Source organism: Pan paniscus, chromosome 1 (genome assembly GCF_029289425.2).
Source record: "Pan paniscus chromosome 1, NHGRI_mPanPan1-v2.0_pri, whole genome shotgun sequence".
Lineage (NCBI taxonomy): Eukaryota > Metazoa > Chordata > Mammalia > Primates > Hominidae > Pan > Pan paniscus.
In genome coordinates, this window is record NC_073249.2 from 98,493,897 (window position 1) to 98,521,280 (window position 27,384).

The window sequence follows — 27,384 nt, forward strand, 5'->3', positions numbered from 1 at the left end:
TAGTTTGCACTTTTCCTCCTATGTCCCTGTGCAACTCCAGCACTGGGTTCCCATTTCCCTGAGCTAAAGATTGCATCCCTGTCTTCCTGTGCTGCTTCTGATTCCATTACCTCACCGTCACCCACCTACCCAGCCAGCTCCTGGCTTCCAAGAATTGCCTGTTCCCTTCTCCTTAAGGGATCTCGGGCCCTTGTCATCAATCCAAAAGTACCATTTACATTCTTACTTTGAACCTAGTCCTCACTCTTCTCTGGGATGCATTATGATCCCTATAACTTTCTTTAGCTTCTCTTTCTCCCTCCTCAATCCCCCAACTTTCTAGAGGTTTCTGTCTTAGGGGAGAGATTTGACAGTGCCCTTCCCATTCAGGATTTCCAACTTTGACACCTCCCTCGAGTTTCAGGGATTTCTCTGATCCTTGTGACATTTGGTTCTGTTTTTCCCGTGGGCTTCATGTGTTCTCTGTCACACTCTTTATCTCCACATACCACTTATTTCAGGATCAACTAAACCTTGAACTAAGAAGAAAAATGTGTTGTGAGCAGGGGGAGCCTCAGCTGCCTCAGGCCGTTCAGGACAGAAGGGTGTTTCTGAAGGCCGGAGCAAGTTTTGAAGAAGTCCCTATCAGATTACACTTGGTTGACTACTCCGGAGCAGCCACTAAGAGGGATGAACAGGCCTGCGTGGAAATTGAATGAGATTGTGAGAAATCTTGTTTCAGATTATTTAATTTTAGGCTTTTGTTAAAGGAATCACAGAATAGAGTGCCTTCTCACCCCTGTCCAGATCCATGAGGAATCAGTTTATTCTTGTGGTTTACTAGAATAGTTTTGGTTGGTTCCATAAGAATTCAGGCCTGGAGTGGGGTAAGGGTATAACTGGAAAAAGGAACATGAGACAATGGAAAGAGCTTGTACATTCAGAATCGGGACTCCTGGGTTCAGCATGTGACTTCCTCACTTGACCTCTAGAGTGATCCTTTTGGAAAATGCCCACTCTCTGTAGGCATCAGTGCAGTAATAAGTTGGTAGCAGGATGTGGGTTGGGGGAAAAAAATCAGATTTGGTTTATTTGTTTACAAAATATTTTGGGTTCCTCAGGCAAAAGGTATTTATTAGTAGTGGTTTAGTCATCCTGAGAATTTTCCTTCACCTTGGTCTTTCTGTCAGATGTTTCTAGTCCACAACCAGGGGTGTAAGTCATTTTGAAAGACAAGCTCCAGGCCTGCTTCCTTCCATCTGCTTTGCTTTTTCCCCCAGTGCATTAAGTGGCTGATTTTCTGTGCTGTTCCTCATGTACTTGATCCATAACTCCAGATTCTGTAGGTGGAAAGTATGTTTGTGGGAAAGCACTTTGAGGAAGCTGGCTGGAAAAGAGAACTTGGAGTGAACTGAGACTTAGGCAACTAGTTGCTGCCATGTCTCTCTCAGCCTGTGATAGCGAAAGGGCACGTGAGATTCCATTCATTTTCTGATTCTAGGTCTGTTTGGGAGTAGTTATGTCATCTTATCCCACTTCCTTTCTCTTCCTTGTCGTTAGTCATGGTGCAGTCTCCTCATAATTCCCCTTATTAGAAGCTTTCCTGCCAGGCGCGGTGGCTCACACCTGTAATCCCAGCATTTTGGGAGGCCGAGGCAGGCAGATCACCTGAGGTCAGGAGTTTGAGACCAGTCCGGCCAACATGGTGAAACCCCATCTCTACTAAAAATACAAAAAATTAGCCGGGCATGGTGGCGAGCTTCCGTAATCCCAGCTACTCCGGAGGCTGAAGTAGGAGAATTACTTGAACCCAGGAGGCGAAGGTTGCAGTGAGCCGAGATCACGCCACTGCACTCCAGCCTGGGTGACTGAGTGAAACTCTGTCTCAGGAAAAAAAAAAAAAAAAAAAAAAAAAGCAGCTTTCCTCCTTGGAAGCATCCCCAACCAGAAATCATATTTCCTCTCATTTCCCTGATTTCTTCTTAGAGTTGAGTCCACGCTCCATGAGAATGCTGAACACCATCCAAAGCAGCAAATTGAGATTCCTTGATTTGGGGAAGAGGTTTGGGAGGAACCCTTCAATAATTGGCACGGGACAAGAGGGGACCCAGTCCAAGTGTATTTGGGACTCGCAGTAGGGAGGAACAATTCAGAGAGAGGTGAGTGCACAGGCTGCTTTCTTTGCCATCTGTTTCAGTAGCGGCTCCCATAGCTGGCTTGGGCTGTCTGGCTGGAATCTGCTTATACCAGCTCCATGGCTCTGCACAGAGTTCTCAGCCTGAATCAATATTGACTTAACTACCATGAGACCACTGCCCTCCCTACCCTCGTGCTAGTAGCTTGAGAATGCCCTCTCCCCTAATGCCCACACTCTCTGGGCCCTTGTGTCAGCAGTTACCTGGATCCTGGTAGGGCTGGAGCTGGCTTGACTGCCTGGCCCTGAGTTTCTATAAGGAAAAAGGAGTACTCAATCTCTCTCTACCTTTACCATTGAGGTCAAAGGGGAGAGATGAGTTGAGACATCCTGAAAGAAAGGTTTGAGTTAGACATTAAGACATGAGGAGGAACTCCTCAACAGCAGAACAGGCAGTCAAAGATGATATGGAGTCTCTTTTGAGGAGCAACCTCTCTTTAAAAATTATTTTTGGGCCGGGCACCGTGGCTCATGCCTGTAATCCCAGCACTTCGGGAGGCTGAGGTGGGCGGATCACTTGAGGTCAAGAGTTGGAAACCAGCCTGGCATGTTCGAGACAACATGGTGAAACCCCATCTCTACTAAAAATACAAAAATTAGCCAGGTGTGGTGGCGTGTGCCTGTAATTCCAGCTACTCGGGAGGCTGAGGCAGAGAATCACTTGAACCTAAGAGGCAGAAGTTGCAGTGAGCTGAGATGGCGCCACTGCACTCCAGCCTGGGTAACAGAGCGAGACTCCATCTCAAAAAAAAAAAATTTTTTTTTGAAGGAATGCATGCATTTGGTAACAAATCCAATGGTACTCAAAGAGTTTATGAAGAAAAACAGCAGTCCTGTTTCCGTTCATCCCTACTCCTGTTCTCGCAGAGTTAACCTCCTTAATTATCTCAGTGTTCTGAAGGTTATCACCATAGCTTTAGATAAAATGCTTGTTCCTCTATTTCTTTGTTTTTTTGTTTGTTTTTGTTGTTGTTTTTGTTTGTTTGAGATGGAGTCTCGTTCTGTCGCCCAGGCTAGAGTGCAATGGCACGATCTTGGCTCACTGCAACCTCTGCCTCAGGGTTCAAGCAGTTCTCCTGCCTCAGCCTCCCGAGTAGCTGGGATTACAGGTGCCCACCACCACGCCTGGCTAAGTTTTTGTATTTTTTGGTAGAGATGGGGTTTCACCATGTTGGCCAGGCTGGTCACGAACTCCTGACCTCAGGTGATCCACCCGCCCCGGCCTCCCAGAGTGCTGGGATTACAGCGATCTCAGCTCACTGCAACCTGCGCCTCCCAGGTTTAAGCGATTGTTCTGCCTCAGCCTCCCGAGTAGCTGAGATTACAGGCACCCGCCACCACGCCTGGCTAATTTTTTATATTTTTTAGTAGAGACGGGGCTTCACCATGTTGGCCAGGCTGGTCACAAAGTGCTGACCTCAGGTGATCCACCCGCCTCAGCCTCCCAGAGTGCTGGGATTACAGGCATGAGCCACTGCGCCTGGCCATTTGTTCCTCTATTTCTTTACTTATTGTTACAAACAAGGATTTAGCTTTAGAGGATATACCTCTCATTTATATAATTATGTCATTTTTATTTCTTCTACTGGACACTTGTATAACTTTAAATAATATTTAATATATTTGAACCTTTCTTTCTTTTCCATTAACTTTTGACAGTCTCTCTTAATTCACCTTGTAGAATGAACGTCAGATATTGGTTTCCTTACCCGTTTTTCCATCTCTTGTGGATCCATCTCAAAGGACTGTGAGATGTATAAAAAAAGGATAGAGGAGACTAGTTGTGGTGGCTCATGCTTTGTAATCTCAGCACTTTGGGAGGCCTAGGCGGGAGGATAGCTTGAGGCCAGGAAGAAGCTTTCCTCCTTGGAAGCATCCCCAACCAGAAATCGTATAGTGAGCCATGATTCCACCACTGCACTCCAACCTGGGCAACAGAGTAAGAGCCTGTCTCTTAAGAAAGAAAAAGGAAAAAAATAAAAAGGCAAGGGGTGGGGAAATGAAGGATCCTTTAAAAGGAGGAAAATTGAGCCAGCCTGCCTGCTTGGAAGCAGGGCACTAGATCAGATGATCTCTTAAAGCCATTCTATGAAAATATAAGAACATAAAAATATCAGAATTGGCGCAAACCAATCCATATTTATCTAGTCCATGGAAAAAATTTTGAAAAAGAGAATGGTGATTAACTGGGTGAGGGGATTGATTTGGGGCTCTTTACCATTCTGTCCTAGCAGAGACTGATCCAATAAGTCCTTTAATGGAGGCCAGTAGAAAGTTGTTTGCCTGGAATCTTTTGAGGTGATAAGAAATGGGGAGCTAGGTTAAGCGATAGCATCTCCTCCCCAGAGAGTCCTCTGCAGACATGTATTTTAACTGCTCAGTCACACAGAACATATGTGTATATCTTCTGTGTCTTCTCCAGCTGCTGCTCTGTGTGACCTGTAACAATTCCTTGTCACTCAGACCAGAATTCCCTACTTTGCCCAGTTGGGAGCTGTGGAACTCAGTCAGTTGTCAGCTTTTCCTAGGGGCCAGCTGTTAGGCTGTGGAACAGGGGAGGCCTCTTCCATTTCCCTTCCAGTCTGACTGGAAGGAGAATTTAGGTTCCCAGTGTGAAGTGTAGAGCCTCAGTTGTCTGAACCCCCTTGAAGGCCATAGGAGTCATTTAATATTAAAAATTTAGATTGTCTTCCGTCACTTTTTTCTTATTCCTCTGACTTAGAAGGGGAAGGCTGTTGAATACAGGACTTTTTCCTTCACCTTTTCTTTTGCTTTCCAGTCCTTTCATTTTCTTTAGAACAGTTACCCTCAAAGGCATTTTTTTTTTTTTTTTTTTTTAAGACAGAGTCTCACTCTGTCGCCCAGGCTGGAGTGCAGTGGTGTGATCTCGGCTCACTGCAAGCTCCGCCTCCTGGGTTCATGCTATTCTCCTGCCTCAGCCTCCCGAGTGGCTGGGACTACAGGTGCCCACCACCACGCCCGGCTAATTTTTTGTATTTTTAGTAGAGACGGGGTTTCACTGTGTTAGCCAGGATGGTCTCCATCTCCTGACCTCGTGATCTGCCCTCCTCAGCCTCCCAAAGTGCTGGGATTACAGGCGTGAGCCACCATGCCCTGCCCACAAAGGCATATTTTCTTGGCATTCAAAAATAAATGAAGCAAGCTGGGCATGGTGGCGGGTGTCTGTAATGCCAGGTACTTGGGAGGCTGAGGCAGGAGAATCGCTTGAACCTGGGAGGCGGAGGTTGCGGTGAGCCAACATTGCGCCACTGCACTCCACTCCAGCCAGGGCAACAGAGCAAGACTCTGTCTCAAAAAAATAAATAAAATAAAATAAAAATAATAGTAATAATAAATAGCTAAAGCAATTTAACCCTATTCCCTACAACACCTTCTTCTCCATATGACTTGCTTCAGATGCAGGCAGTGCCTGGGTTCCTGAGAGGCCAGGGAAGAGACCCAGCTCCAGTTTGGTGGTTTCTAGTGGCAGAGCTGCTTATATAGGAGAGGAGTCTGTTTTTCCTGCACCTCTCAACATTGTCTAGCTCCCTGAGGAGTAAAAGCTGCCGGGAGGGAGAATCTGTTCAGTAGCAAAATCCTCTGAATACTGTGATGTGATTCTTAGCTGAGCCCTGGGAGTTTTTCTTTTGTCTGTGAGATAAAAGAGGTGATAGTATCCTTATTTGCCTTCGTGGTGCCAGTAATAATCCCAATCGTAGTTAATTGGGGCAGGCATCTGCTAAATTTTCTAGTGAGGTCTGAGACACTATTATGTGGGAGAATGTCTGAACTGTATTTCCCTTGAAAGTTTTGAAAAGTGTACTTCTAGGAGCTTTCAGTGACTTAAAAGTCTGTGGACTAGAGGGAGAGGAAAGGATGTACCAAACATAGAGACTGAGAAAAAGAAGTTGATTGTTTAAGATGATTGAGGCTATCACATGAGTTTCTAAGCAGACCTAAAAGGTAGTGGTCCCCGTTGAATCGGTGACCCTCTGATGAGAGTGCCCTACGAAGGTGTGGCAGGGAATGATTAAAGCTTCCTTCTTATTATTCCTGTGCAACTCACAGTTGCGAGTAGGGACAGATCCACATAGGCAGCCATGCTGGTTCTACTGCTCAGAGGGCACTACCTAATTTTGGGAGAGAGCATAGTGAAAGAGTTGCCACTTTCTTACCAATACCAAGCTCAATCTGCATCAGGGATATTAAATTCAGGAATGAACTTGCTTGGCAGAGTTGGCAGAAAGAAACAGAAATAGCCTTTTTTGGTGATCTCTGAGAACAGAAGAGTTCCCCATCCGTCTTTCTGCAAAACTTTAGTGGTGACTGCTGGGAGGCAGGGAGCTGGACTATATGATATTGGGCAGTTAAAAGTAACCTGGGGCCGGGCGCGGCAGCTCACACCTGTAATCCCAGCACTTTGGGAGGCCGAGGTGGGCTGATCACGAGGTCAGGAAATCGAGACCATCCTGGCTAACATGGTGAAACCCCGCCTCTACTAAAAATACAAAAAATTAGCCGGGCGTGGTGGCGGGCATCTGTAGTCCCAACTACTTGTGAGCCTGAGGCAGGAGAATGGCATGAACCCGGGAAGCGGAGCTTGCAGTGAGCCGAGATTGCACCACTGCACTCCAGCCTGGGCGACAGAGCGAGACTCCGTCTCAAAAAGAAAAAAAAAGTAACCTTAACATTTCAGACGTACAAGAACAGACACTGGAAGGGTGGTGGTGGAAAACAGCCTCCCAGAGGGACTAAAGAATCTCTAGGCCTCCTTATTCCACCTACCCAAAGTATATGCATCCAGGGTCACCAGGGTTGAAGGTGATGTCACTAATATTTGGAAATTACCTGTATTCCAACTCTACAAAATCTTTCCTCTTGCTCATGCTCTTGAGTGTGTCTTAGACTCACTCTATTAGCATTTTTGTGAAGAGGCCTCTGAGTCTGAGTCCTTTGTTAGCTATAGTCAGATTCTGGAGCCAGGTTGATCTGATGAAATTTCCCCAGTTCTGCACTGATTCCAGATTTGGTGAGGCTCTGAAGGATTGTTCTTGGAGAGCAGTGGCTTTGGTCAGCAGTGTTCTTTCATTGAACTTCCTTCCAACAGTCCCTCCAGAGGAGGTGTTCTTTGTTTTGTGACTCCTGTTCCTCCCTGTTCTTTGGAAGGCCTAGATCTATGAGTCCTAGTCTGATTTCTTTTTGCCTTTTCAATTGTCCCTCCAGTTGTTAGAATGTGTGTATGACAGTGGGGGGAGTGGTATTGGGGCAGAAAAGGCTGTCATAAGTATTTCTGGAAGATTCTCAAACAATTGGAACTCTTTGCTTCCCTTATAAAATAATATAAGTTTTATGTTACACACACACTGGTTAGTAACCTTTTAGGTGATGAGGATTCAACTAGCATTTCTTTTTTTTTTTTTTGAGACAGAGTCTCGCTGGTCTTGAACTGTTGACCTCAAAGTGATCCACCCACCTCAGCCACCCAGTGCGCTGGGATTACAGGCATGAGTCACTGTGCCCGGCCTCAACTAGCATATATTGAGTACTACTATGTATCAAAGACTGTGCTAGATTCTTTCATACACGTGATGGTATTTGTTCCACATAGCAACAATGAGAAGGAAGTGTTTTTTCCCAATTTGCAGTTGAGGATAAACGGCTTGCATAAGTTGCACATTTCTGAAAGGCTGAATGAGGATTTTCAACCCCAGCCTATTTGCCTTCAAGTCCAGAGCTCTTTCCATTATATGTTAGCAGCCACGGCACTGGAGAAAGAGGGTGTGATGTCATGATGTCAGACAACCAGAGAAATGGCACAGCTTCAGCAGGGTTGATGATGGTTGTTTTAGAGCTGCCTTCTTCTAAGTGAAGCCTGGCATGGTATTTACTGGCCTTTATTTTCTGGGAGCTTTGAGTTTAAAAGGGAAGGTAAAAAATACCTGTAACTAGAAAAATATATCAAGACTTTAATTTTATTTATTTATTTATTTATTTGAGACAGAGTTTCGCTCTGTTGCCCGGGCTGGAGTGCAGCGGTGCGATCTCGGCTCACCACAACCTCTGCCTCCCGGGTTCAAGCGATTCTCCTGCCTCAGCCTCCCAAGTAGCTGGGATTACAGGCATGCGCCACCACGCCCAGCTAATTTTGTATTTTTAGTAGAGACGAGGTTTCTCCATGTTGGTCAGGCTGGTCTTGAACTCCTGACCTCAGGTAATCCGCCTGCCTCAGCCTCCCAAAGTGCTGGGATTACAGGCGTGAGCCACCGCGCCTGGCCTTTTTTTTTTTTTTTTTGAGACAGAGTCTCACTCTGTCTCCAGGCTGGATTGCAATGGCGTAATCTCGGCTCACTGCAACCTCCACCTCCCAGGTTCCAGCAATTCTCCGGCCTCAGCCTCCTGAGTAGCTGGGATTACAGGCGCCTGCCACCACGCCTGGCTAATTTTTGTATTTTTAGTAGAGACGGGGTTTCACCATGTTGGCCAGGATGGTCTCGATCTCTTGACCTCGTGATCTGCCCACCTCGGCCTCCCCAAGTGCTGGGATTACAGGCGTGAGCCACTGCGCCTAGCCAAGACTTTAATATTAAATAAAGATGGCTGGGCAAGGTGGTTCACACCTGTAATCCTAGTGCTTTGGGAGGCTGAGGCAGGAGAATTGCTTGAGGCCAGGCGTTCAAAGCTAGCCTGGGCAACACAGCAAGACCCCATCTGCACAAAAAAAATTTTTTTTAATTAGCTGAGCATGATGGCACACACCTATAGTCCTAGCTACTCGGGAGGCTGAGGCAGGAGGATGCCTTGAGCCTAGGAGTTCAAGGTTACAGTGAGCTATGATCATGCCACTGCACTCCAGCCTGGGCAACAGAGCAAGACTTGTCTCTAAAAAATAAAAATAAAGGTGAGATGCACAGGACCTGTGTGTAGAATGTTATATGAGTAAGGAAATATAGTCTAAAGTGGAAAATAAAAAGGTTATAGCAGGCATTTAAAGGGAGACAGGAAGAGCAAGTGGATAGAAAAGTATTTGAAGAGTTAGGGAACAAGGGAGTAACACCTGACTTGCTTCTCAGTCTACCCAAAGAATCTGTAAATCACCAGGCATGGTGGCTCATGCCTGTAATTCCAACACTTTACGAGGCTGAGGAGGGAGGATTGCTTGAGCTCAGTTCAAGACCAGGCTGGGCAACATGGTGAGACCTTGTCTCTACAGAAAAATTTTAAAAATTAACCAGGCATGGTGGCACATGCATGTAGTCCCGGATACTTGGGAAGCTGAGGTAGGAGGATTGCTTGAGCCCAGAAAATCAAGGCTACAGTGAGTTCTGATCGCGCCACTGCACTCCAGCCTGGGCAACAGAGCAAGACCCTGTTTCAAAAATAATAAGATTAAAAATTTAAAAATAAGCCAGGCATGGTGGTGTGCACCTGTGGTCCCAGCTACTTGGGAGGCTGAGGTGGGAGGCTTGCTTGAGCCCAGGAGGTCAAGGTTGCAATGAGCCCAGATTGTTCAACTGCACTTCAGCCTGGGTAACAGAGCAAGACCTTGTCTCAAAAAAAAAAAAAAAAAGAATTTGTAAATCTAGGCCAGGTGCGGTGGCTCACGCCTGTAATCCCAGCACTTTGGGAGGCCGAGGCGGGCGGATCATGAGGTCGGGAGATGGAGACCATCCTGGCTAACATGGTGAAACCGTGTGTCTACTAAAAATACAAAACAAAATTAGCTGGACGTTGTGGTGGGCGCCTATAGTCCCAGCTACTTGGGAGGCTGAGGCAGGAGAATGGTGTGAACCCGGGAGGCGGAACTTACAGTGAGCTGAGATTGTGCCACCGCACTCCAGCCTGGGTGACAGAGCGAGACTCCGTCTCAACAACAACAACAACAACAACAAAAAGAATTTGTAAATCAATATAAATACAACATATACAAAACAACATTTCACATATATAAGCTAAGAACAGAGGCTAAGCTGAGTAACTACAGGAGGAATGACGAGTAATGTAATCAGAAGTGGAGGTAGTCAGGAAAGCTTCCTAGGATATGTCTTCTTATCTGATTTTGAAGGAGTCCAGGAAGACAAAAAGAGGAGGTGCCTGGGAAGGTGTCATAGCAAAGGGAAGATCTGAGGATGGCACCACTAACCAATGTGTGTATGTGTCTCCCTTTCTGTTCTTTTCTCCCTCCCTCTTCCTGTAGCTTGGAAGCTCAAAGTCTGGCTGTGGCCATGGGAGATACAGTAGTGGAGACTGCCCCCTTGAAGCCAACTTCTGAGCCCACTTCTGGCCCACCAGGGAATAATGGGGGGTCCCTGCTAAGTGTCATCACGGAGGGGGTCGGGGAACTATCAGTGATTGACCCTGAGGTGGCCCAGAAGGCCTGCCAGGAGGTGTTGGAGAAAGTCAAGCTTTTGCATGGAGGCGTGGCAGTCTCTAGCAGAGGCACCCCACTGGAGTTGGTCAATGGGGATGGTGTGGACAGTGAGATCCGTTGCCTAGATGATCCACCTGCCCAGATCAGGGAGGAGGAAGATGAGATGGGGGCCGCTGTGGCCTCAGGCACAGCCAAAGGAGCAAGAAGACGGCGGCAGAACAACTCAGCTAAACAGTCTTGGCTGCTGAGGCTGTTTGAGTCAAAACTGTTTGACATCTCCATGGCCATTTCATACCTGTATAACTCCAAGGAGCCTGGAGTACAAGCCTACATTGGCAACCGGCTCTTCTGCTTTCGCAACGAGGACGTGGACTTCTATCTGCCCCAGTTGCTTAACATGTACATCCACATGGATGAGGACGTGGGTGATGCCATTAAGCCCTACATAGTCCACCGTTGCCGCCAGAGCATTAACTTTTCCCTCCAGTGTGCCCTGTTGCTTGGGGCCTATTCTTCAGACATGCACATTTCCACTCAACGACACTCCCGTGGGACCAAGCTACGGAAGCTGATCCTCTCAGATGAGCTAAAGCCAGCTCACAGGAAGAGGGAGCTGCCCTCCTTGAGCCCGGCCCCTGACACAGGGCTGTCTCCCTCCAAAAGGACTCACCAGCGCTCTAAGTCAGATGCCACTGCCAGCATAAGTCTCAGCAGCAACCTGAAACGAACAGCGAGCAACCCTAAAGTGGAGAATGAGGATGAGGTAAAATTCTGGGGAGGGCCAGAGACAAAAGGTGGTAGAGGGCTGCATGGAGACAGGATGCCTCCTATATACACACAGGGTTACGCTGTTCTTTCTGTCCTCCCTCTGTTTCATTTCACTGATAAAAGCATGGAATGTTAGAATGGAAAGACCTTAGAATTCATGTATTTTGCCTGCCTTAGTTTACAAAGGAAGAACTCAGACCCAGAGAGATAAAGTGAGTTGCCTCAGGTCATATAGGTCATGGCAAGGCTGATGCTCCTGACTGTGTCCCAAATCATTTTTATTAAACTGCACTGGCCAGGCGCGGTGGCTCACGCTTGTAATCCCAGCACTTTGGGAGGCTGAGGCAGGCAGATCACGAGGTCAGGAGTTTGAGACCAGCCTGGCCAACATGGCAAAATCCCATCTCTACTAAAAATACAAAAATTAGCCAGGCGTGGTGGTGGGCGCCTGTAATCCCAGCTACTTGGGAGGCTGAGACAGGAGAATCACTTGAACCCGGGAGGCAGAGGTTGCAGTGACCAGAGATCGCGCCACTGCACTCCAGCTTGGGCGACAGAGTGAGACTCCGTCTCTAAATAAATAAATAAATAAATAAACTGCCATTCCATTAACATCTACTGTGTTAATGAGAACTGTGGCAGAAGCCCTCCACACCCTGACCTGAGACTTGAGATAGCTACCAGAGCCTCTCAGAGCAGCATCTGTGGGAAAGGAAAAGGTACTATTGTCTTTCTGTGTGCTGGGGTAGGGGAGATGTTAGAACATCGGCTTCATTCTCCTGGCCACTCCTCCTCATAATCTAATCCCTTTTCACTACCCCCTGAAGATCCTACCTTTTGTTGACATAAGTGTAAGGTTCATTCTCTTATCACTGAGGCATCTGGAGAATGCCTTCATTGCCTGCCTTTCCTTAGGGGGAAGAGTGCCTTGCTGGTATCTTTCCCATACCATTTGGGAGAAGCACAAAGGGAAGAGAAAACACTCTTAGTATAGAGTAAATATAGTGCCTAGTCAAGGACCTGGAGACTGGGAAGAAGAGGAAGCTACAGCAGCAGTTGGAGGTATAACTTAGGATATAGAGCAGGGAAGAGGTGGCCACATGAATAGGTTATACCCACTCTTCACTCCACATCTGGACAGATAGCAGGGAAAGCTGCCCAGTGGACTACCAAGTGTCAGTGACCTGGTGTACCAGCCAGACAATGGTGCTCCAGTCCTCCCCTCTGACTCACCATTGGCCAGGCTCCCATCCTGGCTTCCAACCCAGCCTAGAAAAGAGGGAGAAAAAAAGGAGGAATTCGTACTTTTTGAAAAATGCGGATAGCTATGGTCTTGGCATCTGCCTCTGTGGGGCATATAACCCACCCACGTTTTTGATACAATGGGACTTCTTTCAAATAGAGGGAAGTCAGAGTGACTAGAGAAAAGGAAGAGGGAGGGAGACTATAGAGCCTGCTCTCTGGAAATTTGGAATTTTGTTAGGATAGTTTAATAATGGTAAAGCTAAAAGTGCTAACATTTATTCAGCACTTATGTGCCAGGCATCTTGTCAAGTACTTTACATTTAATCCTCACAACCATGCTGAGAGACAGGTATTATTTTACCAGCGAGGAAACTGAGGCTTAGAAGGATTAGATGTTTTGCCCAAGGTCCCTCAACTAGTGAATGTCAGACCAGGACTCAAATCTCCAGCTGGTGCTCATAATCATTCAGCTGAACTACCTTGGTTATTTCTCAATATCTACTTCCCGAGGTCCCCAGCTGTCAGAAGCCATGTGGGGAAGAACGGCCCAGGCTATGGCCATCTAAGCTTCCACATCCATGCACAGGCAAAGCCAAAACTGTTGTCAGAACTAGAATGAACCGTTTTCATATCTGGTTGAGCTTGGCAGCAGAGCCCTGGGTCATGAAGAGAAGTTGCTGCAGAACAAGAAGAGTCATCCAGATTCTAGTGGAACATGAAGGGTTGGATAGCTGTCTCATCTTGGAGTCAAACCTGTAGCAGAGGGTGAGCAGCTGGAAGTGAATTCCTTGGTGCCTCTTGTCAGGCTTGGCTTTTCTCTGTATCCATTTTGTAGTGCTCATCTTAGGACCAGAAAAGCTGAGGCCTCAGGGCTTTTCTTACTCTGCTGATCCTTGGTCCCTCTTTCCTTACATCTAACTCCCACTCCAGGATAAGATTATGGATGGCACTGAGAGGTAGGTATTAGGTGAATACTTACATCATTTAGGGTGGGTTCTGTAGCTGCCGTTCTTCCAACCTGACTCCTTATCTTGGGTCTCTAGATCCAGGAGAGGAAGGAGATACTATGTTCCCAGGCACTCCTGCATTATCTGATACTGACAGAATGAAATACCTGAATTCATTATGGCTCCACAGAAAATGGGAGAGCAAGAAAGAGACAGAAACATGAATATCACTAGGTTTCTAAGCATTAGAGTCTTCAGCACAGGGGTCTCTCCCAGCCCTTTTCCTTCCATCCGTCCTTCCTTCCTTCCGCCCACCCGTCTGTCTGTCCGTCCGCCCTTTTTCTTGCAACAGGGTCTTGCTCTGTTGCCCAGGCTGGCGTGCAGTGGCACAGTCATAGCTCACTGTAGCCTTTAACTCCTGGGCTCAAGCAATCCTCCCATCTTAGCTTCCCAAGTACCTGGGGCTACAGCTATGTACCACCACACCTGGCTAAATTTTAAAAATTTTTTTTGTAAAGATGGGGTCGTGCTCTGTTGCCCAAGCTAGTCTCAAACTCCTGGCTTCAAGTCATCCTCTCGCCTCAGCCTCCCAAGTCACTGGGATTACAGGCATGAGTGACTAGACCCAGCCCCTTTGGCATTTTGAGGATGCGTCTGTCAAGGCTTTTGTCCCCTAAATACCAAAGGAATTGGTTTTCCTTTTACTCATCCTTCTTCCCTTTTCATGTAACATTCATTCACTCAACATGTAGTTATTGACTTTGTACAATGTCCAAAGCCGTGAGCTGTGCTGTGGAGGACGGGGGATAAAATGTTATCCTTCCCTCTAGGAACATGTGAAGTAATAATGAAAACCCCAGTATCTATGGAACTGTTTAGTTTGTGACTCTCTTGAAAAAGTTGTTTTCTGCCATAAGCAGGAAGTATACAGCTTACTAAAATGAGGCACATAATTATCTAAGACCTAAGCAGAGATACTCTAGGAGAATCTCTAGGTAGACCCTAACACTCTGCTCCCAGTCTCTTGCTTTTCTTTTAGGTTCTGAGTTTAATACTATGCTCCTACCACCAGTAGAGGGGCTCCCAAGGATGAGGTCGGGCCTCAAAGAAGAGGCTCAGGGGCAGCATGTACAGTTCTCTTCCTGCCCATGGTCTCCCTGCAGAGTTGTTCTCTGCTCAGCTCTCACAGTGTTCTCTTTCTTACTATGAGGAATCCTTTACACTCTCTCCCACAGTCAGAAGGCTTTGTGCTGATTTTTCACATTTTCCACCACTGCTCCTCAAAGCCTGCCGCTTCAAAGCCATTTTATCAGCCTAGGTGGGGAACTCTGCCCAGGCAGTTTGTCCTCCCATTTGTAACCAAATGGCAAATATTTTGGTATAGAATGGGGGAGCTAAAAGGAGAGAGTGATTTAGGTATCACACCCTCCCCCACATGATGACACTGTTAGTAGATTAGCTTTGTCTTTTCAGGACTGCAACCTTTGTACAGAGAAATCTGCCGCATGTCACACTGGAAGCCCCAGTAGGCCTTCTAGCTTGATATGGTGTGATGTCAGCTTCTTGCTTCATCTTTACTCCCCGGAGCTGACTCAGTAGGAGTGACTCAAGCCCAGGGAGTAGGAGAGGAGCAGGTCATGATATACCTCCCTTCCTCCAGGGCTGTCAGTGAGTCAGACAGGACCTGTCTGTGACAGAATCAGCTGGAGCGTTGCTCAGGGAGCCAATATCCTGCCTGCTGTTCCTTCTCCAACCAGCTCATAGGTAGAAATAGAACCACTAAGTCATAATAGACTCTGACATCCTCACTGCCTTAATTCTCCCACCACGTTCTACCCAAAATGGAAGAGTTGTTGCCTTAGGGGCATGTTTCCAAATGTGGCTTCTCCCTCAAAGTGCTCCAGTCCCCAGATTCTTCAAGGAAGGACCTGACTATAGGACCTCCAGCTAGAATAGAACTGAAACCATGGAATTGAGTTCAAGTGGATGCTTGAATCTACTCAGCAGATTTCTGAGTAGAAACTCACCACTGCCCTCCTGCCCTGGGAGCTCTTAGGACTTTGTCTTTTAAGTCTAACCTCCCCCCGCCGACCTCAACGTCCCCCCCAACCTAGATTTGTGCACACGTGCTGCTCTGTTCCCTGCCCTGGTAGACCATGTTGGACAGAACCCAGGATGAGCCCTGTGCATGAGTGTTGCCTCAGAGCTACTGAGTGAGAGTTTGACACCATCTCTTTCCCCTGTTTTTGCACACGGACACGTATGACACAGCAATGGGGTGATGTTTAGATAAATCCTCTGGGCTGGGACTAGGACAGCTGCTATCCAGCTAGTCAGCTTTCTAGATGGATATAGCTAACTCCCCAACTTATATCAAAAATTGTAATATATTGATTGTCATGTGGATAGCCTGATAGGAAGCCTAAGGAGGTTTGGTAGATAGGAGATTGATTTATCCTTCACTCCCATCAGCATCCAGCCCAGAGATTTTGGGCTTATTGGTCTAGGATGCTCTTTGTCACAGAGGTTCAAGGTTGGGATTCAGCTTCCCAGGGTGATAATGAGGCTAATTAGAGAAGAGGTATACCTGCCACTGAAAGTTTAGCTTTTCTTCCTCCCTGAAGTTTCCAAAAAGCTGGAGGAACATGGGGTTTCCAGTATGGGAGCCATGCAGCTTATTAAGTTCAGTCCTGTGGTGGTCCCCATGGAGAAGGATTTGGTTGAGAGCATGTGAGTGGGTAAAAAAAAAGAGCAGGGAAGCTTGGCAGTGCAGTTACTGCCCTAGGGACCCAGCTTTAGAGCTTTGGCCTAGAAGGAAGATCCATTCAGTTGAGAATAGAAGTGAATAAAGTGAAAAGCAGAGGCTGCTTTGTCTCTTGAGTCCTTCTGACCTTAAAGTCTGAGCTGCCCTTCCAGCATCTCCTACAAGTGGTCAAGCATCTGGGCAAGTAGCATTTCTGAGTTGACTTTCTTTTATTAAAGCAGAAAGGTAGAACTTCACTAGAGAAGCAGTTACGATCCAAGTTGTAGCTAAATTCTTTACCTTTGTCTCTCTCCCCTCCCTTCCCACCCCCTCCTTCTCCCTTTGCCCTCTGGCCCTTTCCCAGGAGCTCTCCTCCAGCACCGAGAGTATTGATAATTCATTCAGTTCCGTAAGTGGGGCCAGGCTGGGACGGGGTGGCAGGCTCCCCCAGTGGCCGCATTTCCTCTCCGTCCCCAGGTCTTCTGAGCCCCCAGGCCAAGGCTGGAGTTAAAATGCCCCTTTTCTTACTGGGAGATCAGCTCCTCCCTCCCAGACCTCCCAGATCTGCTGGAGTTCCCCTGACCTTTGCGGTGGAAATCCTGAGCCCAGGCTGAGATGAGCTCAGCTGATCCTTCTCTCAGAGACAGCTGGAGTACAGTGCTGCTCAGCCCCCAGCTCCTGAGTGTCTGGAGCAAACAGCTGGGAGAGAGGTAGAATTCACTCCTGGATTGGAGCCAAAAACTGCCTGGCAGAAACCCCCAGGATCCTGTTTCTCCCACCCAGAACCCTTTCCCCATGGCTTCTGCCGTCAGATTATCAAATATTTATTCATAACCTTCTAAATGCTAGGCCCTGTGCTGGTGAGCTGACTCCAAAAACAAATAGGACTTGGCCTGAAGGAAAGTTTTGCCTCTCCACAACTGGTTTTCTTTTTTAACTTCAACCACATTTTTTCCAGGTCTGAGTTCTTCCCTTTTCCCAGCTCACTGCCCAGGATGTTCCTTAATCCCCTCTCCTTTCTTGTTCCCTCTGGACTAACCCCTGACCCTTTGGTCCCACAGGGTCTTGGACCTTGTTGCTGGGCAAAGACGTGAGAGGAAATGCAGGACCTCTGGGAGTTTGGCTGATTTTTTTTATATTTTCTATTTGATTTGTCTATCAAATCAGTTTTCTCTGTTCTGTGCTAATCCCCTTTCAGTCATGATTCCTATCTCCTCTCATGTGGCAGAGCCTCTCTCTTGAGGCCTGGGGTCACATTTCTAACATGCTCACGTAACTTAGGGGCCCCTAACCCAAATGCTGATTTGAGAATGGGAAGGAATTCTGCCTTTTCTAATCTGAGATGATTATGAATTGGTTGGGGTAGAGGGTCCTTGGGACAGAGATCAGTTGCCATCTGAGTGGATTCAGATGAAGGAAGAAGTGAGTCTTCAAATTTCCTCTTATTTTCTTTCTCTATTAGACCCCCAGGATATTTCCAGGGACCTTAGAAACCCAATTCCATTGTTTTCCTTTTCTTTATCTCTTTTCAACAATGTCACTTAAAGCATTCCTGAAGGATTCAGACACCCTCTTTCAGTCCCTATGTGGCACTCTGAACCATCTCCCAAGAGGCAGAGGCTGGAATGAGCTTTTCTTTTGAATCCTGGCACTGTTGCACATGTAGAGGTAGGCCTGATACTCCCCAGTTTTCAAAAGAAGCTCTTTTAGAGTGCGAGGGAGCAAGGATAGAAATTCTCTCAATCCAGAAACTAAGCAAGACACACGGAAAGGGAGAGAAAGGCTTGGTGAGTCAAATGCTGTTTCTATAAAGGAGGGGAGATGGGATGGGGAGTTGGGTGGCTGTCTTGATAAAATGCCCCTTACAGTAGAAGGGCTTAGACTGGGAAGAGAGCCTTTCTTCGTGTCTAGCTGAGTCCCTCTTTTTCCCCACCTGCACCTTAATTCCAAGACCAACTTTGCTCTTTCTGAAGATGACTGAATTGCCCAGCACAAGGAGCCAAACTCGCAGCAGGGAATTAATATGAGGAACCTAGTCACTGAGAGTTAGGGGAAGAGGACCCAAAGAGGAGTCACTAAAAGAGACAGGCCTTCAGGGCCATCATCAAGGGCTAAAAGGAGCTGTTGCTTTCTCCATCTACCTACCTCCTTCCATCTGCTTTTTCTTTCTCCTTGATTAATGCAAAGTCTGCTCATCGACTCATCCTCTTTCCATCCCCTGCATGTGCATTGACGCCTGGTAAGAGATTGTGGGACGGACAGGGGGATACCATGGAAATCAACAGAAGTAATTTGAATGACGAGCATCTCCCCTCTTTGAAAGTGGAAATATTGATGTGGGGCTCCCTTCTCTAGCCTTGCGGGACTTGACGGAGCCCCTCGGCAGAGATCTAGCCCAAGGATCCAGATGGGGAGAAGGACAACCCTGTTCTTGAAAAGGGTGAAACAATTCGGGTGTAAGCAGCTCTTCTCTCTGTGGCCCTGGCTAACCTATCCAGATGTCCCCCTGCTCACTCTGAAGCCTTGGTACAGTCCTTAAGGAACCCAAGTCCAGGAGAAGAGGAGTGCATCCCAGTTACCTGGACTCATGGCCTCCCTTACCCTCAAGGGATAGCCTATAGGGAAGGAATGTGCTGGCTATTCTCAATTCAAGTTGTGAAGGGTGGGTGGAAGCTCCTACTAAGACTAAAAAGCAGCTCCTTTCCTGGAGTTCTCCAGATAGTGGGGTCCCCGGCCTGCATGGCCAGGAGTGTCTGAGTGGGTGTGCCATTGTATTCTGTGGTTTCTTCACCATCTTTTGTCTTACCCCAAACCCCTGTAGCCTGTTCGACTGGCTCCTGAGAGAGAATTCATCAAGTCCCTGATGGCGATCGGCAAGCGGCTGGCCACGCTCCCCACCAAAGAGCAAAAAACACAGAGGCTGATCTCAGAGCTCTCCCTGCTCAACCATAAGCTCCCTGCCCGAGTCTGGCTGCCCACTGCTGGCTTTGACCACCACGTGGTCCGTGTACCCCACACACAGGCTGTTGTCCTCAACTCCAAGGACAAGGTAGATGGGTTCTGGCCCAAACCCCTACCCTGGACATGACTCTTCACCCATGGTTGTTCAGGGTTTGCGTGTATGACCAGTGAGGCCCTCACCAACATCCTAGACTCCCTTCATAGTTCATGATGCATATGTCAACCATGACTCTGTCTCAGTGCGATTGTGATTTTGAGAGCCCCCCTGTATCCCTTTTTGGGCTTTGTTTTTCTGGACCAAAGAAACCTAATCTTTTTAGCTTCCTTCTTGTTGTATCTTAGGAGAATTGCTCTTCACCCCACCTTATGGTCATTTTGGTAGCTTTTCTCCAGCCTTTCTATAACTCTTGGGCTTTCCAGATACAGCAACCATAAGGATAGAGAAATATTTTGTTTCTAAGACCTTTTCTGATCAGAATGAGCCGACAAAAGGAGAGAAGGATGCCCAATTCACACTGGAGAGATTAGCTGAATTTGTGTGCTGACTGGAATGAGTATTCATGGTTCAGATTCTTCTTTTTTTTTTTTTTTTTTTTGAGATGGAGTCTCACTCTATTGCGGAGGCTGGAGTGCAGTGGCACAATCTTGGCTTACTGCAACCTCCGCAGCCCAGGTTCAAGCGATTCTCCTGCCTTAGCCTCCCGAGTAGCTGGGATTACAGGCGCCTGCCACCACACCTGGCTAATTTTTGTAGTTTTAGTAGCGACGGGGTTTCACCATCTTGGCCAGGCTGGTCTTGAACTCCTGACCTCATGATCCACCCGCCTCGGCCCCCCAAAGTGCTGGGATTACAGGCGTGAGCCACCGCGCCCGGCCCATATTCTTCTTTCAAAGGAAATATTGAAGTTTGGGACACTCCTTGGGACAGTGCCCAGCTTTGTCCCAGTCTTTTTGTCCACTGTAGCTCCCTGGGCCCTGTCTTCAGGACGAGCCCACAGAGGCATCTAGGCCTCCCTTACAGCCTGTAATTGATAGTCTAGAGTGGTTTGGCCCAAGCGCATCATCTGTACATTTTGGAGCTCAGTTGAAATATTTCGAAGACTTAAGGATTCTGTCACACAAATTCTTTACATAAGTGATCATAGGACAAGTATCTGCCCTAAATATAGTGTTCATAGTTTCAGAGGACTATTGGATGAAGGCTGGAGCTAGGAGAAAGGACAGCAGGAAGAACCTTGCTAACAGAGTTGAGATTTGGGGGTTAGTGGTGGAAGTAAGTTGCAAATACTGTCTCACTCTTCCCCCAGGCTCCCTACCTGATTTATGTGGAAGTCCTTGAATGTGAAAACTTTGACACCACCAGTGTCCCTGCCCGGATCCCCGAGAACCGAATTCGGAGTACGAGGTCCGTAGAAAACTTGCCCGAATGTGGTATTACCCATGAGCAGCGAGCTGGCAGCTTCAGCACTGTGCCCAACTATGACAACGATGATGAGGCCTGGTCAGTGGATGACATAGGCGAGCTGCAAGTGGAGGTGAGAAAGCTTCAGGGAGGTAATGCTGGGTCACAGGAGCTTTCTCCAGGAGCTTTCACTATATTGGAAACAAGACAGCATATCCCAAGGCAGGGTAAGGCAAGTACCCTAATGAGTGGTGTAGGTAGCGAGGGGTAATATGGGGAAAGCTCTGAACAACTCTAGCCTGGAATAGATTCAGGTGGAGTTCATTTTCCAGGTGAAGGAATTCAGATTTAAATGTAAAGAGGAGCTTCTAGGCCAAGGGGAGTGAGGGAAATTTAATGAAAATATTTATTGAACACCTACATAAAGTTGTCATAGAATAGCAGAGGATGAGAAGTCATACATTAATTCATTCAAGAAATATTTATTGAGGGCCTTCTATGTGCCAGACCTGAGTGCTGTATGCTAGTGAACAAGACTTGGCCCCTGCCTACAAGGGATTTATGACCTAACTGGAAAGAGAACAAGGCCAGTAAGCAAGTAGTTGTAGTGTGGTGAGAGTCAAGTCATGGGGGAAAGGATAGGACATTATAAGAGCACCAGACTTGGGGCGGGCATCACAAGAGATTTCCTGGAGGAAGTAATCTCTCAGCTGAGGCTGGAAGCATGGGTAGGAATTAGCTGGACAAAGAGTGCTGGACAGAAGGAACACTGCATGCAAAGGCCAGAAGACAAGAGGGAGCTTGGGCCATTATAGGAATTGAAAGAAATTTTGCCTGGCTGTGATGTGCAGGTGTGAGGTAAGAAGTGGTGAAGAATAAGACTGGACACGTGGGCATGGACCAGACTATAGGAAGGACCCTATAAGCTGGGGAAAGAAACTTGAACTTTATTCTGGGGCATGAAGAGCCAGAGCAGAATTTTGTGTAGAGCTATTAACACAGCTGGCCAGGCGCAGTGGCTCACACCTGTAATCCCAACACTTTGGGAGGCTGAGGTGGGTGGATCGCTTGAAGTCAGGATTTCGAGACCAGCCTGGCCAACAAGGTGAAACTCCATCTCCACTAAAACTAGAAAAATTATGCCGGGTGCAGTGGCGCACGCCTGTAATCCCAGCACTTTGGGAGGACAGGGCGAGCAGATCACCTGAGGTCAGGAGTTTGAGACCAGCCTGGCCAACATGGTAAAACCCCGTCTCCACTAAAAATACAAAAATTAGCCGGGCGTGGTGGCATGTGCCTGTAATCCCAGCTAATCGGGAGGCTGAGGCAGTAGAATTGCTTGAACCCAGGAGGCGGAGGTTGCAGTGAACCAAGATCACGCCACTGCACTTCAGCCTGGGTGACAAGCAAAATTCCGTCTCAAAAGAAAAAAAAAAAAAAGCCAGGTGTGGTGGAACATGCCTGTAATCCCAGCTACTCGGGAGGCGAGTGATTCTTGAAGCACAAGAATCACTTGAACCTGGGAGGCGGAGGCTGCAGGGAGCTGAGATCACAGCACTGCACTCCAGCCTGGGTGACAGAGTGAGACCCTGTCTTAAAACAAAACAAAACAAAAACACAGCCAGGGCCAGGCGTGGTGGCTCACGCCTGCAATCCCAGCACTTCGGGAGGCTGAGGTGGGCAGATCACCTGAGGTCAGGAGTTCGAGAACAGCCTGACTAACATGGTGAAACCCCGTTCCTACTAAAAATACAAAAAATTAGCCAGGCATGGTGGCGCGCGCCTGTAATCCCGGCTACTCAGAAGGCTGAGGCAGGAGAATCGCTTGAACCTGGGAGGCGGAGGTCGCAGTGAGCCGAGATCACACCATTGCACTCCAGCTTGGGCAACAAGAGCGAAACTCCGTCTAAAAAAAAAAAAAAAAAAAACAGCCAGGTTTCACTTTGCCAAAAGACAGAATCTCTGTCTTTGAGCTTATAGTCCAATTGCAGAAATTAGACATTTAAGAAAAAAAAAATTTAGATACACAACAAAGCAGTGTGTACTAGGTGACAAATGGAGTTGAGAAGAAATGCTCTGGTATGAAGGAGAGAAGAGACTTGACATGGGCCTTGGGGTCTGGTAGAATATTCTGTATTTAGAGAGAGATGAGAAGATAAGATTGAATGACTTAGATTGAAGAAACTGTCAGAAGCTAGTCTGCAAAGGGTCTGCTTTGGACCCTAGGGGAGAACGCATCCCTATCCTTGGGGGACTCTCAGTGAGGCTGAAATTTTGAGCTCCTGTGATGGTCATGGCAGTGGTTTGCAAACTTTAGTGCATTGGAAGTCTTCTGGAGAACTTGTTAAAAATTCAGACTTTCAGATCCCATTCCCAGTAATTATAATTCAGATTGATGGTGGGGCCTGGGAATCTGCATTCTGGGTAATTCTACTGCAGGTAGTTCACATGTTGAGAAATGCTGCTCTGGGCAGCCTGGGGTCCCAGTAACCAACATGGTGCATAAGCAGAGTTTGAAAGAGAGGGATGAGCATGCTGCAGTGATAGCAAGCAAGCAGGAGGGGAAAGACGGGAGACCTATACTTTAGCACTTCTGACCAGCACTCCCCTTTCTCCAGCTCCCCGAAGTGCATACCAACAGCTGTGACAACATCTCCCAGTTCTCTGTGGACAGCATCACCAGCCAGGAGAGCAAGGAGCCTGTGTTCATTGCAGCAGGGGACATCCGGTATGGCCAGATCACATTGCCCCTCATTTTTCATCCTTCTTTCAGGAACTTCCCATCTCTTTGTTACCTTCCTCTCCATCTCAATCATCTGTTGGCCTGTGTCTTTCCCTCTTTCATTCTGTCCTTGTTTGGGGCCACCAAACTTGAGGCAATGAAGGTGTAGGTTGAGAAATTACTTGGGCTACCAAAGAAGGAAATTAAATTTTAAAAAGACTCCAAAGGGATGAAAGCACCAGAGGGGCCGGGCATAGTGGCTCACACCTGTAACCCCATCACTTTGGGAGGCCGAGGCGGGCAGATCACGAGGTCAGGAGATCGAGACCATCCTGGCTAACACGGTGAAACTCCGTCTCTATTAAAAATACAAAAAAATTAGCCAGGCATGGTGGCGGATGCCTGTAGTCCCAGCTACTCGGGAGGCTGAGGCAGGAGAATGACGTGAACCCGGGAGGCGGAGCTTGCAGTGAGCCAAGATCGTGCCACTGCACTCCAGCCTGGGCGACAGAATGAGACTCCGTCTCAAAAAAAAAAAACAAGAAAGCACCAGAGGAAGGAGTTTGAGCAGTGTGTCTCAAGGTGGGGTCTCAAAGCGACTGTGTCAGAATCCAGGGGGAGGAAGGAGGACTTGTTGAAAATGCAGATTCTAGGCTGGGTGCGGTGGCTCACGCCTGTAATCCCAGCACTTTGGGAGGCTGAGGCGGGTAGATCATAAGGTCAGGAGATCAAGACCATCCTGGCTAACACGATGAAACCCCATCTCTACCAAAAAAATACAAAAAAAAAAATTAGCTGGGCGTGGTGGTGGGCGCCTGTAGTCCCAGCTACTCGGGAGGCTGAGGCAGGAGAATGGCATGGACCCAGGAGGCGGAGCTTGCAGTGAGCCAGATCTCGCCACTGCACTCCAGCCTGGGAGACACAGCGAGATTCTTATCTCAAAAAAAAAAAAAAGAAAAGAAAAGAAAAGAAAAATGCAAATTCTAGAGACACACCCATTCTGAATCAGCCTTGGTAGAGGAATATGGAGGGCCTGGTAATCTTAACATGATTACGATCAGTTAGCAAAAAGGTGTCATTGGTTATGTTTTCTTCCATGAGTCCCTTTCAGCCTGGGTTCCTATCTTTGTGTGTCCAGAATCCAGGAGACAGTGCAGGAAATGTCAGTATAGACTGGGCATGGGGCTTGGGGGTAGCTTCTCCAAGCAAATGATGTATTTTCTTCCTGCCAGCCGGCGCCTTTCGGAACAGCTGGCTCATACCCCGACAGCCTTCAAACGAGACCCAGAAGATCCTTCTGCAGTTGCTCTCAAAGAGCCCTGGCAGGAGAAAGTACGGTGAGTTGGGTGTGGGTCTCTGAACCCCTCTCAAAGCTCAGAGGCAGTTGTAAGTGCTCACTGCACCAACTTTATTGTCCATCAGCCTCCAAAAAAATCTGTCAGGCTTCCAGGCTGTCTGGGTCCTTGCCCTATGGGGCTTGCTTGGGATTTTTTGTGGAAGCCATGTCTCTTGTCCTCACCCTGGCATCAACCTTTGACACCCTTTACTTCTGTCTTCACAGGCGGATCAGAGAGGGCTCCCCCTACGGCCATCTCCCCAATTGGCGGCTCCTGTCAGTCATTGTCAAGTGTGGGGATGACCTTCGGCAAGAGCTTCTGGCCTTTCAGGTGTTGAAGCAACTGCAGGTAAGAGAAGAGAAGGAGAGGCCAGGCACAGTGGCTGTAATCCCAGCACTCTGGGAGGCCGAGGCGGGTGGATTACAAAATCAGGAGTTCAAGATCAGCCTGGCCAAGATGGTGAAACCGTCTCTACTAAAAATACAAAAATTATGGCCGGGCGCAGTGGTTCACGCCTGTAATCCCAGCACTTTGGGAGGCCAAGGCGGGTGGATCACAAGGTCAGGAGATCGAGACCATCCTGGCTAACACGGTGAAACCCTGTCTCCACTAAAAATACAAAAAATTAGCCGGGTGTGGTGGCGGGCGCCTGTAGTCCCAGCTACTCCGGAGGCTGAGGCAGGAGAATGGCGTGAGCCCGGGAGGCGGAGCTTGCAGTGAGCGGAGATTGCACCACTGCACTCCAGCCTGGGCGACAGAATGAGACTCCGTCTCAAAAAAAAAAATAAAAAAATAAAAATACAAAAATTAGCTGGGTGCAGTGATGGGCACCTGTAATCCCAGCTACTTGGGAGGCTGAGGTAGGAGAATAGCTTGAACCCAGGAGGCAGAGGTTGCAGTGAGCTGAGATTGTGCCACTGCAGTCTAGCCTGGGCGACAGAGCAAGACTCTGTCTCAAAAAAAAAAAAAAAAAGAGAAGGAGAGAAAGGGGAACTCAGCCCAACTCCAGCCAACCGGAGGTGACTACACAGATTATTCTGCCGGGGACCACCTTCCTGCCAAGGTCTAAAACAAAAGCAGAGTAAAGAAAAGCTAGTGCGACTTTCCCCTGGGAAGAACAGCCATAGGAACAGCTCCACAGCGGCCTCTTTTGGCCCTTTTGTGACCTGCACCTGTCCTGTTCCAAGTCTGAACTTTAGAGTGCTAGGTTTGCCTTTTAGATCAAAACTTCCAAAATGTCCTGGCACCCTGGCATGGGCCTGTAGTCTCAGCTAGTCAGGAGGCTGAGGCGGGAGGATGTCTTGAGCCCAGGAGTTCTGGGCTGCAGTCCACTATGCCAGTTGGGTGTCCGCGCTAAGTTCGGCATCAATATGGTGACCTCCTAGGAATAGGGGACCATCAGGTTGCCTAAGGGAGGGGTGAACTGGCCCAGGTCGGAAATGGAGCAGGTCAGAACTCCCGTGCTCATCAGTAACAGGATCGAGACTGTGAATAGCCACTGCACTCCAGCCTGAGCAACATAGCAAGACCCTGTCTCTGAGAAAAATATGCATTTGAAGAAATCAGCGTTTTTTTTTCCTTATTTTATTTTATTTTTTTTGAGATGGAGTTCTGCTCTTGTTGCCCAGGCTGGAGTGCAATGGCGCGATCTCGGCTCACCACAACCTCCGCCTCCCAGGTTCAAGCGATTCTCCTGCCTCAGCCTTCCCAAGTAGCTGGGATTATAGGCATGCGCCACCACGCCCGGCTAATTTTGTATTTTTAGTAGAGATAGGGTTTCTCCACGTGAGCCAGGCTGGTCTCGAACTCCCGACCTCACGTGATCCGCCCACCTCCACCTCCCAAAGTGCTGGAATTACAGGCATGAGCCACCGCTCCTGGCTGAAGAAATCAGCATTTCTAACTGAAGTGAGCCAAAAAGAAAATTTTGCGGAGGCAAAGTTTAGTGACCCACCTTGTCCTAGTGTTAAGTGTGTGCTAAGGCACATGGAAGACCAATTTATTTATACAAGGCACTGAGATTTTTTCAAGAAATAGCTGTCAAATCTCAAGGTGAAGATCTAAATGTGAACAGTTTACTAATGCACTACTGAAGTTTAAATCTGTGGCACAATCATTGTAAACATGGGGTTCATTTCTCTAAATTGATTTCTAATCTGAAATTACTGGAAAACTTCCTTGCCCGTTTTTGCCAAACTCAATTTCTGGTTTTTGGCATATATCCATTATTCAAACTTAATGCCTCTAATTTTAATGCCAACACAATTGGTTGTAATCAAATTTTTAAATAATAATAATTTGGTCCTCCCCCTTTAAAAAACAACATAAAAACTTCCCAAATTGGTCTGTAGCAGGTAGGTTATAGTGTGCTGAAATATTGATCTTCTGATCCCCCTGGGTTGGTCACCTGCAAGCCACTTAATTGTTTAATACTGTTCTTTATACCATATAAATATTTTCATTTTCCAGAGAAGTCTTCTCTGGACCTAAATCCTTTCCTTTTTTTTTTTTTTCGTCGGAGAGAGTCTCGCTCTGTCGCCCAGGCTGGAGTGCAGTGGTGCAATCTTGGCTCACTGCAACCTCCACGTCCTGGGTTCAAGCGATTCTCCTGCCTTAGCCTCCTGAGTAACTGGGATTACAGGCATACACCACCACGCCTGGCTAATTTCTGTATTTTTAGTAAAGACGAGGTTTCACTCTCTACTGAGGTTGGCCAGG

At 47.6% G+C, this 27,384-nt stretch overlaps 1 protein-coding gene across 11 annotated transcripts in view; it reads left to right on the forward strand.

The window, feature by feature from the left end:
• Positions 1 to 27,384, forward strand: part of PI4KB (phosphatidylinositol 4-kinase beta) — a 36,044-nt gene that overhangs the window by 1,321 nt on the left and 7,339 nt on the right. For 3 of the 11 annotated variants that reach the window (XM_008970410.4, XM_003817262.5, XM_034935281.2), the window contains exons 2-9: positions 501 to 702; positions 10,368 to 11,304; positions 16,609 to 16,653; positions 19,066 to 19,293; positions 20,513 to 20,740; positions 23,226 to 23,335; positions 24,562 to 24,666; positions 24,891 to 25,014. In XM_008970410.4, coding sequence (XP_008968658.1) covers positions 695 to 702; positions 10,368 to 11,304; positions 16,609 to 16,653; positions 19,066 to 19,293; positions 20,513 to 20,740; positions 23,226 to 23,335; positions 24,562 to 24,666; positions 24,891 to 25,014 — 1,785 coding nt within the window. In that variant the 5' untranslated portion in view covers positions 501 to 694. Of the gene's footprint in view, positions 1 to 500; positions 703 to 1,965; positions 2,139 to 10,367; positions 11,305 to 16,608; positions 16,654 to 19,065; positions 19,294 to 20,512; positions 20,741 to 23,225; positions 23,336 to 24,561; positions 24,667 to 24,890; positions 25,015 to 27,384 lie in introns of all 11 variants that reach the window. The other 8 variants (XM_008970414.4, XM_008970415.5, XM_063605387.1 and 5 more) reach the window with 6 other exon arrangements.